General features: G+C 39.2%; 1 protein-coding gene across 1 annotated transcript in view; it reads left to right on the top strand.

Annotated features, from left to right (window-relative positions):
- Positions 1-13,674, top strand: part of LOC115209243 (multifunctional procollagen lysine hydroxylase and glycosyltransferase LH3) — an 86,617-nt gene that overhangs the window by 42,256 nt on the left and 30,687 nt on the right. Inside the window, exons 6-9 of the mRNA XM_029777529.2 lie at positions 2,869-2,981; positions 4,607-4,670; positions 9,472-9,569; positions 11,179-11,280. Of these exons, the coding sequence (XP_029633389.1) occupies positions 2,869-2,981; positions 4,607-4,670; positions 9,472-9,569; positions 11,179-11,280 (377 nt within the window). The remainder of the gene's footprint in view (positions 1-2,868; positions 2,982-4,606; positions 4,671-9,471; positions 9,570-11,178; positions 11,281-13,674) is intronic.

Raw genomic sequence — 13,674 nt, 5'->3', positions numbered from 1 at the left:
ATTGCTCATGAGTTACATATTGATTCAAATCATAATTAGGAATGAATGTAAACCCGGATTAAGAATATTTAAACAAGGTTGTAACTTTAAATACATTTATTGTGGCCACATGTATATACACATCAGAATGATAAATAGAAGTAGTTGGACATTTATTCATATATCTAAATGCATCTGTGCAGGTTGTATGTTAGCTGTTAACCCTGGTGAGAAGCTCACGAACTGCAATTTCTTAGAACTAGTGCAGTGTATTTGTACTGTGTAGAGATGTTGACAACGTTGGTGAGAGACATGATGGTGGCGATGAAAATGGAGGTCACTGTAATGTGGTCAGTGGTTAGACCTTAGAAGGTCTGGAGACTAGAAGGAGGTGAGTTTTTATAGCTAATGGTAGGCTCAAATGCTGTTTTGAACAGACTGTCTCATGTGACTTATTTGAAGGTTGCGATTGGTTGGGTTGTATATTGGTGCATGATAGTAAAAGACAAATTACGCCAACACCAACCAATCAGAGTGGTAGACACAACTGGGTCCAGAACAGTGCCTGAGGGTTAGCTGTTATCTGCTATGTTCGTATGTATTTATATGTAATAGAGAGAGGAAGTTTACTTGAGTTTGCTACAAATATATGAAACCAGATTAACAGAGGACTACATCTGCTTGAAAAACTTAAATAGTGGACAATAGTGTTGTAAAAGCACAATGGTTTAGGGTTTGGTATCAAATGCAGTACAGTGATTGATGTCATTTAGGAAAAAGGTGTGGAAATTATAAAATATATACTGATATGTTTATGTACTAAAGTAAAACACTAGTCCAATGAAACTTTCAGTTTTATTTGCCATCTCCTGACTTATTTCTTCTGAAACTTTAGATTTATCTTTTCTTTACAACCCACAACTCCGAACGACCTATAGTGAAAAGCATTCTGACTATGATCATTCCAATTTATTTTCAGATACAGTACATCTGTCACTATATTATTCAATATTTCTTTCCTTTAAGATGATAGTGTAGGGTAAAGTTTGAAGGACATGTAGCTGATATATTTGAACAGGCCAACAGACCATGTAGTGGTGCCCATGTTTTTATGAGCATGCAAAGTTATTCCATATCATGAAGCCTATTAACTAACAATATATTAATATATTGACTAATAAGTAAAGTAAGTTCATAAAGTTGTATGAGGGTCCTTTCTCAAAGAATGAAGGGCCTAATTTATTCTACTTATTTGACTACACAGGTCACTCTGAGTTTCCTTGAATTTTATTGTTCTGTTGTTGATGAGTTAAACTTGACAACTTGAGATTCTCAAGGATTTTATGTGTTGGGCTTTTACACAAGTCACACAACAACAGTCTAGTTGAAAATACAAGTTACTTTCTGCACATGTGTGCACACATAGAGATGCACATGTGTAAACATCACTTGCACATGCAAACACACACATACACATACCACACTTACATGCACACACACCACATACACATGATGTGGTTGTATATATAGAGATTCTATTCCAATAAAAACAAAATCCCTGATTTCAAAAACTACTGGCAATGTGAATTTAGTTGTCCTGGATGCTGTAGTGTATGAAATAAAAGAAACGTAACTTTTGGCAAAAAATAAATAAATGAATGGCCATCCTAAAATATTACACTATATGTTGTAACATTATTTTCTTTATAATTATATTCATTTTCGTATGCAAACACTACAGCATGAAAATAAATTCAAAATATATTTCATTTTATAAATTTTATAATTTATTATTTCAAAATTAGAATAAGGTGTTTTAAAAAATTAGCATGGTTTTCTATGGCATAACTGTGTGATAAGAAGTTTACTTCTGAACCACATGGTTCTAGGTTCGGTCCCACTGTGTTGCCCCTGGGGCAAGTGTCTTCTACTATATCCCCAGGCTTGACCAAAGCCTTGTGAGTGGATTTAGTAGATGGAAACTGACAGAAGTCTGTCATATATAAATGCGTGTGTGTGTTGTCTTTGTGTTTGTACCCCACCATTGCTTGACAACCAGTGTTGGTGTGTTTTCATCCCTGTAACTTAGCGGTTTGGCAAAAGATACCAATAGAATATGTACCAGGTTTTTAAAAAAGAAATGAGTGCTGGGGTCAATTCATCTGACTAAAATTTCTTCAAGACAGTGCTCCAGCATGGCTGCAATTTAATGAGAAAAACAAGTAAAAGGTATAAAAGATGTCTCTCAATGAATTTGATATCAACCAGCAAGTTCTTTTTCAACCAACAAAATGCATATATAAAAATCCAGTCAGCATTCTTGTAACAAGATTTGAAGCCTATTTTAACATCTGTTTTTTTTTTTTTTGACATGTTAGCATGTTGAGGATGTTGGTGGGGGCAATTATCTTTGCAGCTGGATGCCTTTTCTATCAGTCACTCAACCATGAATTAGAAATGGAATCTGTTTTGTCACTCAGTCAAGCATATACTTGTGGGCAGCAGTAACTTATGATCTCATGATTGTATTCTCAGTTGTTCATCACTTCTCCACTTCACAACCATTGTACTCATCAAAGTGTTTGTGAAGAAAATAAAGGTGGTGGGTGGGTGGGGGTGACCTTATTTTTTTGTGTTTTTTTTTTATATCACTACCATGTAACTGGAGACTAGGAGTTTTGGATTTTCTTGTATTACTTTTCTACAATAGATTAACCCCATTGAAGCCTTTAGTTTAACTCCAATTAGGTCATGTTAGCAATAAAAATGAGTTTTATTTTTATTTTTACCTAGATATAGACACTAGATTGCAAGTGAGGTGTAACAATCGTCTCAAACAACATCTGAAACTAATAAAATTAACTTTACTTGTTTTTGTGTCTATTGAAGGTTTTATGGGTGTTGCCAAGGACGTCTATGAGATTGTCACCTTTAAACCTATTGGAAATAAAGAAGATGATCAACTTTACTATACCAAAATATTCCTCAACAAAGAACTGCGTGTAAGTATACTCATATATCATCATTGTTTTAACCTTTTAGCATTCAAATTACTCAATCACTTAGTGGTTCGGCAAAAGAAACCGATAGAATAAGTACTGGGCTTACAAAAAGAATAAGTCCCAGGGTCGAGTTACTCGATTAAAGGTGGTGCTCCAGCATGGCCACAGTCAAATGACTGAAACAAGTAAAAGAGTGATCAAATGCTATGTTTATTTATTCACATTATTTTGAATTAATCAGACAATATCTCATAGCTTTGAGATTTCAGTGTTGTAAATTTTTAGTATGACTTAAGTAAGAGGGTTCTGAAAAAGGTTACACGGAGTAGCGTCTCTGCCTTCCTGAGCTAGTTTTCCACCACATTTCTTAAAAATCATGGTAGAGGCCTTGGTCTCGGGATCCCTCATGTCTAGAGACTGAGATTGGAGGTAAGCAAGGGCATGCTCCCCATAGAAAATCCAGCTACAAAAAAGCCTCATGAGAATGGGCACAAGCCAGTCCAAAGGTTGGGTGGGCTGCATCTGCCTACCTGGAAAAAGAAAGGTGCAAACCCTCATCCTGGGATGTGCAAGCATGACTTGGATTATGATGACCGATGGCCTGAGGAAAAGCTTAGAGTGAGGTTGGGGATTTGGAATGTGGGCAGTCTGTGTGGAAGGGGAATTGAGGAAGAGCAGGGTGGATGTGTGCTGTGTGCAGGAGGTTAGGTGGAGGGGCCAGGGTGCAAGATTTGTGGGGGTCAAGGGAAGAAGGTACAAGTTGTGGTGGTCAGGAAATAACAGGGGGACTGTAAATGTGGGAGTTTTCATGAAGGAAGAAATCAGTGAGAAAGGTGGTGGAGGTCAGGAGAAGAGTGAGAGACTGATGACAGTAGTGTTAGCATTTGAGGAAGATGTGGTGAGGGTGATCTGTGGGTTTGCAAAGTGGAAGAGGGATCGCTGAGAAATTTGATGAAATGGCAAATGAGTAGGACTTACAAAAGGTTTTGGGCATGGGTGATTTTAATGGACATGTTGCGAAATGGATCCAGGGCTTTGAGGGTGTGCATGGGGGAAATGGAATTGGTGAGAGAAATTTGGATGGAAGGATGCTGTTGGAGTTTTCTGATGAGAAAGAGTTGTGTATGGTGAATACATAGTTTAAGAAAATGGAGAAAAGGAAGGTGACTTTCAGTGCAGGAGGGAATGAGAGAGAGATTGATTCCATGTTGGTTGGCATGAAAAACAGAAAGTATCTGAGAGATGTGAAGACAATACCAGGGGAGTCACAGCACAGGTTGGTGGTTGCTGACTTGGATAAGAGGTAAGTTAAAAAGTGTGTAAGAAAGGGAACGGTTGAGAGGAGAAAGGTGTGGAGAGTGAAGGAAGAAGAAACAAGAGCAAGGTTTGAGGAGAGAGTTGGGGAGTTGGTAAGCATTGATTCACCAGATTTGTGGAAGTCTTTTAAAGAAGGGGTGCTAAAGGCATGTGATGAAGTGTGTGGAAGGACGGAGGGTAGGAGAGGCCGAGGAGGAGATGCATGGTGGTGGAATGAGATAGTTATTCTGTTCATATATTGTATTGTAATATTTATATGCACTGTAATTGCTTATGAAACAGTTTCTTTTATTTTATTCTTCTTATAGACACGATGGGACATTAAATTGGATACAAAATCAACGATATTCCAAAACTTAAATGGAGCGCTTGGTAAATTTTGTTGCTGCTCTGTTCAGTTCTTTTTTTGTTGTTTTGTATTTCAGGCATTTTCTGTTTTAAAACCCTGTTTATTTAAAAATAAAATGTAATTATTATATCTATAGCCATTTTATGCATGTATAAACATATGTAATCTTGTCACATAGTGTTATATTAGCAGTAGAACCTAGACTTGTCTGGGTTTATGGGTTCATTAACCCCTAAATAAATACAGTCACATAAATTCACTATATTTGGGACAAATTGCTTTAAGAAGATACTGTTTTCAGTTTGTCTGAGAATGTTGATTCCCTCAGAATTGTTGCACCCAGGCCATCAAGAAGAGGGTACAATTTGAGATTCTTAGAAATGTACAGAAAAATAAACATATCTTTTTGAACCTAAGTACGCCTGAAAAAATAACAAAGTATAGATAGGATAGCATAGTTCTCAGGAAAATTTAGTTACTTAATAATTTTGAACAAACAGACATAAGTTTGGACTCCTAGAAGAGATCCTTTGTACCTAAAGATTTTATATTTTCTATAACCCAGGCTTCTTTGCTCTTTCTTATTTATGCTGTGGGATTTTTCATTGCCATTGAGTTCTCTGTTGAGGCAGTTTTCATTCTTTGTATACCATCTCATAAGGATTTTTTCTTATGTACAGTGGCCTTTTTCTCTAGGACAAATTTGTAACATATAGCTTACATTAAGGATGTGAGTTATTTGAGTTTCATGTTGATGTCATGTGTGGAGAGACATTGAGGCCAATTCTGTTTCATGATTTTTTTCTCAATTGCTTTCCAATCTGCTTTATGGAAGTTCAGATTGGATTGATTTTAGGTGCTACTCACAGGCTGCATGTATGTGGATTCCTTTGGTCCATACATAGTCATCTTTTGTGATCCCAAACTAACATCGATGTTAATTTCACATTGTGGATGAGATCCACATTGTTTGTGAAGCATAAACTGAGTATATTGTTTGCCCTGATTGTTTGGAGTACAACTTCCTCCATATATAATATGTTGGTGAGGTTTAGCAGGGATTTCACCTGTGTTTGTTTGCACCTGAGAAGGAAAAGCCCTCAGGCCGTCTTACATTGGGCAGGTTACAGCACTAAGGCTGGTTGTTAAAGAAGCTGCTCAACAACTCAATGGGGACATGATATATCTCAACTTTGCAAAAGCCTTTTGATAAAGTCAACCTTGATATGATGTCCCAAGCTGTGTGACTGTCATTGTTGGAAAACTTGGAGAGTAGCTACATGACTTTCTAAAAGATAAAATTAAGTTAGTTGTAGCCAATGGGGCCACCTCTGAAAAATATGAATAATGAGTGGTGTCCCACATGGGTCACTGCTATTCACAATGGCCTTCTCAGACTTGCCCTTAACTGCTCAGATAGCCACCCTTGCTAGCTCTGCAGATGATACAAAAGTTTCTCATAGGATACAGAGCCCTGGAGATGCTGTGTACCTGCAACGGGAGTTGGACACATTATACAGCTGGGCTAAGGATTATAACATGCAGTTTAATGCTGGAAAATTCCAAGTCTTGTGTTACCAGTGCAACACAAAGCTGAATGAAATACTGTCAGGATACACTGGCCCAGGAGGGATTGCAATCCCTGAATCAAAATCAGTGTGCAACCTGGTCATTGACACAAGCAATGATGCATCTTTCCAGGTGCACATTACTGAGTTGGCAATAAAATGGTGGCTGGCCAGCTGGATCCTCAGACCTTTCAGAATAAGAGAACAGGAAGCCATGACGGTCCTCAAGGAGACATATGTTCTCAGCTGCTTAAATTACTGTTCTCAACTATGGTCAGCACACAGTGTAAAATTAATGGCAGAACTTGAAGCTATCTAGCAAGGCTAAACAAAGTAGATCATCTCACTGCTACATGTCAGGTATTGGCAAAGGCTGCAAAAGTCAACTCTCTAGAATGAAAGTGGTAAAGAAATGCAGGGATATGCATCTGGAAAATCTCGGAAAAACTTGTACCAAGCTTTGGCATTGAAAGTTAAATAGTAGAACAAGGTACCACTCTATGGTGCCAAAGATATCAGCATCAAGATACAGGACAAGATCTGCAACAACCTGGGTTTCAAGGGCCCACAACTCAATATCTTCCCGAAAGCTTGATAGAATTGCATGGAGTGGATGGAGGTGTCTTCAAAAGTGAACTGGTCCTTGTCCTGTTAAGAGTTCTGGATGAATCCACCTCATGGTAGGAAATAGAAATGAGAGCAGCAACATCAGATTTCCTCATTCATGAAATGACACATATCAGAGAAAGTGTAGTGAAGCAAATGGCAGTGCTCCAAGCTGAAACTAATTAAAGAGTTAAAGAGCACCCAAATACACAACTTTAAAATCAAAGTTTAATTCTTTTACTTGTTTCAGTCATTTGACTGTAGCCATGCTGGAGTACCGCCTTAATTTTTGCATTTAAAATATTTTTCTGGGAAAGCATATTCTTTTCAAAATACTGTGCTAATTTAATTTGAGTTATTATTCTTAATTAATTTTTTAATCAGTAACTTTTATCAATGTTTGTGACAGTGTTTTGGGTGATACAATATTCTTAATTTTTGTAAGAATATAAAAAAAAAATCAGATAGCCTATGATTTCTCCTTGAAAAATTGCAAAACTGTGAGCTATAACATACATTTTAACATATCTTATGTCAAATTAATAGTGTTACAAAAGAAAGCTAAGCCACAATAAGAATAACCATCTTCATTATTTTAACATCCACTTTTCCATACTTAGGTGGGTCAGATGGAATTTGTTGAGGCACAGTTTCTATGGCTGGATGCTCTTCCTGTTTCCAGCTAAGATTATATTTCTCCATAGCTAGTCATCTTTCTATGGAAGATGGGAAATGAAAGACGCTGCTTGTAGGGTGGAGGACATCCACTCATTTATGACTATGGCATGATGTTAATAAAAGGAGACACTAAGACACACTCAACACATATATACACATCTATATACATACATGTGTGTGTGTGTGTCACTGTCTTCTTGCTTAACTTCATGTGCATGTGGTGTCCTTCATTTCCAAACTTCCATGTACACATGTCTGGTCATGAGAAAATATTACTTTACTTGGAAACATGAAGGCTGATGGCAAGAAAGGCCTCTGGCCACAGAAAATCCCCCACAGCAAATCTCATCCAACACATGAAAGTGTGGTGGATGTTAAAAAAATTATGATATATATATGATAAGCTTCCTTCAGTTTCCATTTATTAAATCTACTTGCAAGGCTTTGGGTAGCCCTGGGCTATAGTAGCAGACACCCAAAGTGACACACATTGAGATTGAGCCTGAAACAATTTGGTTGGGAAGTAAACTCTCAGCCACGGAGTCACGCCTGCAACTTGCTTAGAAATGCAGGCTATAGCACTATGAAAGAGAACTGTAAATTTTAAAAGTGCCCAACAACAAACCCTACTCCACTGGCCCCAACAAGGGCTGCCATCAAACCTGAATGTTTTCTGGTGAGCTGTAGCACTCAACTGGAGAACTTATAGTTCAATGTCAATTAACCTGCTCATATAAATGTATTTTAAATGGCTGTCCTAACTGTAATATGATTCAATTGTTCCTTATTCACTCATATAAAGCATGTCACATCTTCTTCTGATTGCAATTATCTTCCCATATCCCAAAGGAGCTTCTGTGAACGGACTTTTGCAGATTGTATTTGCACAACAGATGTAATGATGTCTTGAAGTTTAGATTTTAACAGCGAAAAAACATACAATCACACTCACTTCTCAAAATCTTATTTGTAAATGACGCAGGTGGGACTGTGTGGTAAGAAGCTTGCTTTTTAATCACGTGGTTCTGGGTTCAATCCCACTGCATGACACTTTGGGAAAGTGTTTTCTGTTATAGCATCAGGCCAACCAGAGCCATGTGAGTAGATTTGGTAGATGGAACCTGAAAGAATCCCATTGTATATGTGTGTGTGTGTGTGTCTATGCTTGTCCCCTACCACCACTTGACAACCAGGGTTGGCGTGTTTACATCTCCGTAACTTGGTTTGGCAAAAGAAATTGGTAGCATAAGTATCTGGCTTAAAAGAAAGGTATGTACTGGCATGTATTGGATGGTTTGACTGGAGATGGCAGCTGGAAAGCTGTATCAAGTTCCAATCTGATTTGGCCTGGTTTCCCTAATCCCTGGTCTCCTAATGCCAATCACTTTACAGTGTGTGCTGGGTGCTTTTCACATGATACTGACATGAGTGCTTATTATGTGGAACTGGCACGAGACTCTTGCAGGTCAATCCTCCTCACTATGGGTAGCAGCCTTAACACTTCTGCTGTACAGGACAGGTCTTCTTGAGTGTCTGCTGTGTAGGACAGGTCTGCTTCATTAATTCAAACCAATGGTAATAAATGAATATTCTATTGATATTTGATAGAGCAATCTGAACACTAAAGAGCTAACCCTTAGTTGTTTATCATAAACTATGCACGTAAAAAGGACCATCCGTTTGTGGCCGTTGCTAGCCTCGCCTGGTCCCCATGCCGTGGCACATAAAAAACACCATCCGATCGTGGCCGTTGCCAGCCTCGCCTGGCCCCCGTGCCAGCGGCACGTAAAAAGCACCATCCGTTCGTGGCCGTCTGCCAGCTCCATCTGGCTTCACAGACCCCAGTTGAACCGTCCAACCCATGCTAGCATGGAAAGCAGACGCTAAATGATGATGATGATGATGATGATACATAATTCTAAGTAAATCATAAGTTCTGAAATAATGTTTTCTTATTCCTCTTTTGTTGTAGGTGAGATTATGGTGAAATTTAAAGGGCCTCACAGTTTCCTGTATAATGTGAAAACTAGACAAACACCAACTGTTGTACATGGAAACGGACCAGTGAAGGTAAAGTATGAAGGAGAATGTTGTTAATTCTTATTGTATGGTGGAGACAGTGATGGCATTTGTTGTCGTTTGGCCCCAGGTCAGCCTTGTCAAACAACGGCTTTCCAACCATGTTCTTTTTGTATATCATGAACTATATTGTGTAATGAATCTTCATTTTTAAGACAGTAGGTTGTAATTTGAGGGAGATTTGGCTACTATTTCCAGCAGTCAAGCAACCATGTTGAGGCTCTGTAGTGTGTGGTAGTTGCGTACATGTTTGTGGTGTCTAGAGTTATTGTTTTAGTTCCAGGTCATCTTTGACTGAGTAGATTTATGATCAAAACCTTTCCAACTTTGGCCATCCCATCCTTTTTCTGTGACCTCAACTGAAACCCAGGTCCACATTATCCAACATGAACTTTTTTTTTTAAAGATGGTAGAGTAAGGTTTGGTTGCTATTTCTAGCAGGTTGAATGACACTGTAGAGGTTTGTTCATTGACTCCTAATGTCAATAGTGAGTATGTGGTGACAGTGGTAGAGGTTGTGCTTGTTTTATATGCATTGGTGATTCAGTGGTTAGTGTTGGGATCACAACATGAGGTTGTGAGTTCGATTCCCAGACCGGGTTGTGTGTTGTGTTCTTGAGCAAAACACTTTATTTCATGTTGCTCCAGTTCACACAACTATAGAAATGAGTTGCAACGTCACTGATCTTAAGCCGTATTGACCTTTTCCTTTCCCTTGGATAGCATCAGTGGTGTGGAGAGGGGAGGCTGGTATGCATGGGCGACTGCTGGTCTTCCATAAACAAACTTGCTTGGACTTGTGCCTTGGAGTGTACCTTTCTAGGTGCAGTCCTATGGTCAGTCATGATTGAAGGTGGGGGGTCTTTTTTTTTACAGTGGTATTTAGAATATAAGGTGTGCTGAAAAATTCCTGGCTTTAAGGGTATTATGAAAGGCCTGGTTGGAGGCTCAGCCTTCCCAGTTCCTTTACAGGGTTTAGAAAAACTGAAGGACTGCTGCAATATGTGTGTGAATCAGAGAGGGGAATATGTTGACTAAAATCATAATTAACTGATCCTCCTGTATTTTATCTTACCCAAGCCAGGAACTTCTCAGCCTGATCCCTTTGTATGTGACAGTGGTGATGATTATAATATAGTGGTGCTGGTATCTGTAATGTGGTAATGATGTTTGTACTGTATTTGTTGTGATGTATGGAGAGCAGTAATGGTGTCTATAATATATGGTGAACAAAGGCAGCGTGTTGGCAGAATCATTAGCACACTGGGCAGAATGCTTAGCAGCATTTTGTCTGTCTTTATGTTGAGTTCAAATGCTGCTGTGGCCAACTTTGCCTTTCATCCTATCAGGTTCAATAAAGTAAGTAGCGGTTGAAATTTGGTGGGGTCAGTGTAATCAACTTACACCTGCCCCAGAAATTGCTGGCCTTGGGCCAAAATCTGAAACCAATATATGTGGAAGAGGTATATAGTGTGTGTGTGTGTGTGTAATGCTAATATTGTGTATGTGTACTGCATAGCATAGTATTTTGATGCTTTTCCTCTTCCTAAATATTTCACCAAATTGTCATCTTTTATCATTCTGGCATTTTTTTTTTTAGGAAGAATTCAGTCGACTTGCCAATTATCTTGGAGATGGTTGGACAAAAACTGGTGGTTGTCTTTCCTGTAAAGATGATGTGCTCAGCCTATCTTCTGTAAAGGTAAAAGAATCTATATTACATATGATTTGTTGCAATATGCTAAGTTGATTTTATATACACCAACATCTCTGTCTGTTGTCTTGACAAAAGCTCCTTCTCTCGGGTCTGTGGTCTCAACAAACAGTTTTGTCTGGGCAGCTGGGTGGGTGATGGCGGGTGGTCTGCTATCAAATGTACATCTTTGAGTCATTGTGTTAGATTCCTAAAAGTTCTGCTGAAACTTGAGTTTTAAAATAGTGTTGGAATTATCATTTTAATGGCATGGGCAGAAATCTTAATCTGCTGAGTAATTTCTTTTTACATTGACTTATTTGATATTTTCCATGCTTAAGCATAGTTTTGATGGGTTTAGTAAATTTCGATGTGTGCTTAATGGAGTTGTGTGTTTATAGCTGACCAACATAACACCAGGTCTAATATAGTTTGTGAGGATTCATGACTCAGACTCGAGAACAGGAATGTTTGATCTCTTTACTCTCTATTCATCTGAGACATTGTAATAACTGTAAATGGTTTAATCCCTGAGCATTCAGATTACTCTATCAAATCTAATGCTTATTTATTCACATTGTTTTGTGGAGAGTACCTGCACAAGAGGTAGACCCAGGAAGATACAGGACAAAGTAGTGAGAAAGGATCTTCAGGGGCTGAACCCTACTGAGGAAATGACAAGGAACTGGGAGATGTTGTTGTTTGCTGTACTTGCAAAGACAGGAGGAATTACAACCGTGTTTCGTGGTCTGCTACCACAACTACTCCTTTATAGGATCCACTTAGCTCAAGAAATCATCAGGAGGAACCACATCCGGTTTCGGCCCCTACTTCTCTACCGTTTTGATGTGGCACCCCCCCCCCTTTCGGAGGTGTCTTCAGCTCTGATGTTGGGTGCATGTCTTCTTTCTTCTGTTCCCTGGCCTCTTCAATGTATCGTCAGCAAGTGTCAGCCAGTTACTGACTGTCTTGTCAAATTTCTCCCTTTAAATACCTGCCGCTAGGCTCCAACAGGCAGCCCCAGCAAGTTGTCACGTGACACTGTCTCACCTTAACTGACTAGTGAAGGTGCGTAGTTTTAGCCCGCGCTTTTTCTAAACGACTGGCACCTGTCAGTCAACGAAGCTGATTCAGTGTCAGCTTGTCTCACCTAATGATGTTATTTCTCGTCGGCGTGTTTATGACTTTCAAGCCATTTTCAGTATATAGAAGCTGGCTTTTTCGACCGCCTCCTGTACTCTCCTTATTAGTTTACGCAGCTCGGGGCTAGAAAATCAATACTTCTTTTGAAAAGCGTTGTCATTTTCCTTTCAATGAAGCCTCTAGCCCCCGCTGCCAGGTGATAATATTCGACATTCCATCCCTGTTCTCTACATTCTTCGATTAGCTTTTCGTTCCTCTGCATTGCCGATATTCTCTTCCTAAGGTACTGTCAGTTGTAGTAAAATTCCCATTCTCCGGTCTCTGTTCCATAGAACTAAATCCGGTCTTTTTGTTGTTTTTATTAGTGGAAATACTACTTGTCTTTCCAAGTCCGTGGCCACCTCCCAGTATCCCTTCCATCTTTCGTCTATCTCGTATATTTTATTTGTAGGCCTGGTTTTATAACCTTTTCCCTCCTTGTGGAAGTATACTTTCCTGCGCTTTTCTACTTTTGGGTACTCTCCCCTATTGTACCTCTCAATCTTCTCCTTGAGTGCTGCGCTTATGACACCGAGGACTTGATTATGCCGCCATGTATATCTTTCAAGTGCTAGTCTGAAACTTGACAGAACATGTCTAACCGTCGCGTTCTCTCCGCATCTACACTCATCGGTTGTTTTTGTGTTCCACCGGACTAAGTTCGCCGGTGAGGATAGAACGTCGAAGGTAGACTTGATCAGGAAGGATGTTCTTGCTTGTTCCCAAGCCCAAAGTTCCTTCCATGATATTCTGCAGTTGATCACATCTCAGGCACTGTCCCTGTTGACTGCATTGCACCAAATGTACATTTCACCTTTCTTCTTCCTCCTTTCTCATTTTGTATACCACTGCCTCTTTCATCTCTTTTACACTGCTCTTGCAAAATGGTCTGAAATTTTGTGACCCAAGGCCGGTTCTAGCTTCTTGCGTCGCTCCGACTATATCTGTGTGCCTTAGCTTTCCGATCGCCCTGTTTACTGCCTCTTCCCTGTTCGTATCTTTGGAGAGTTTTCCCGGATATTCTGATCTTTTGAATACCTTAGCATCATTACTGTCCTTGCCTTTCCTGCCTTATATTCTTCGGCGATTGATGTTATTGGTAGTTGCAGCACGGGTTTTCCATATAGTGCAGTTGTATTCAGTGGTTTCGGCAGACCAAGCCATTTTCTGATAAACACACTGCATCTTTGTTCCACCCTTTCTACTCTACTCGAGGCTATT

Source organism: Octopus sinensis, linkage group LG3, assembly GCF_006345805.1.
Source record: "Octopus sinensis linkage group LG3, ASM634580v1, whole genome shotgun sequence".
In the NCBI taxonomy this organism is placed as follows: Eukaryota; Metazoa; Mollusca; class Cephalopoda; order Octopoda; family Octopodidae; genus Octopus; species Octopus sinensis.
Note: the sequence above shows the minus strand (reverse complement) of the source record. Positions and strands in the feature narration are given on the sequence as shown.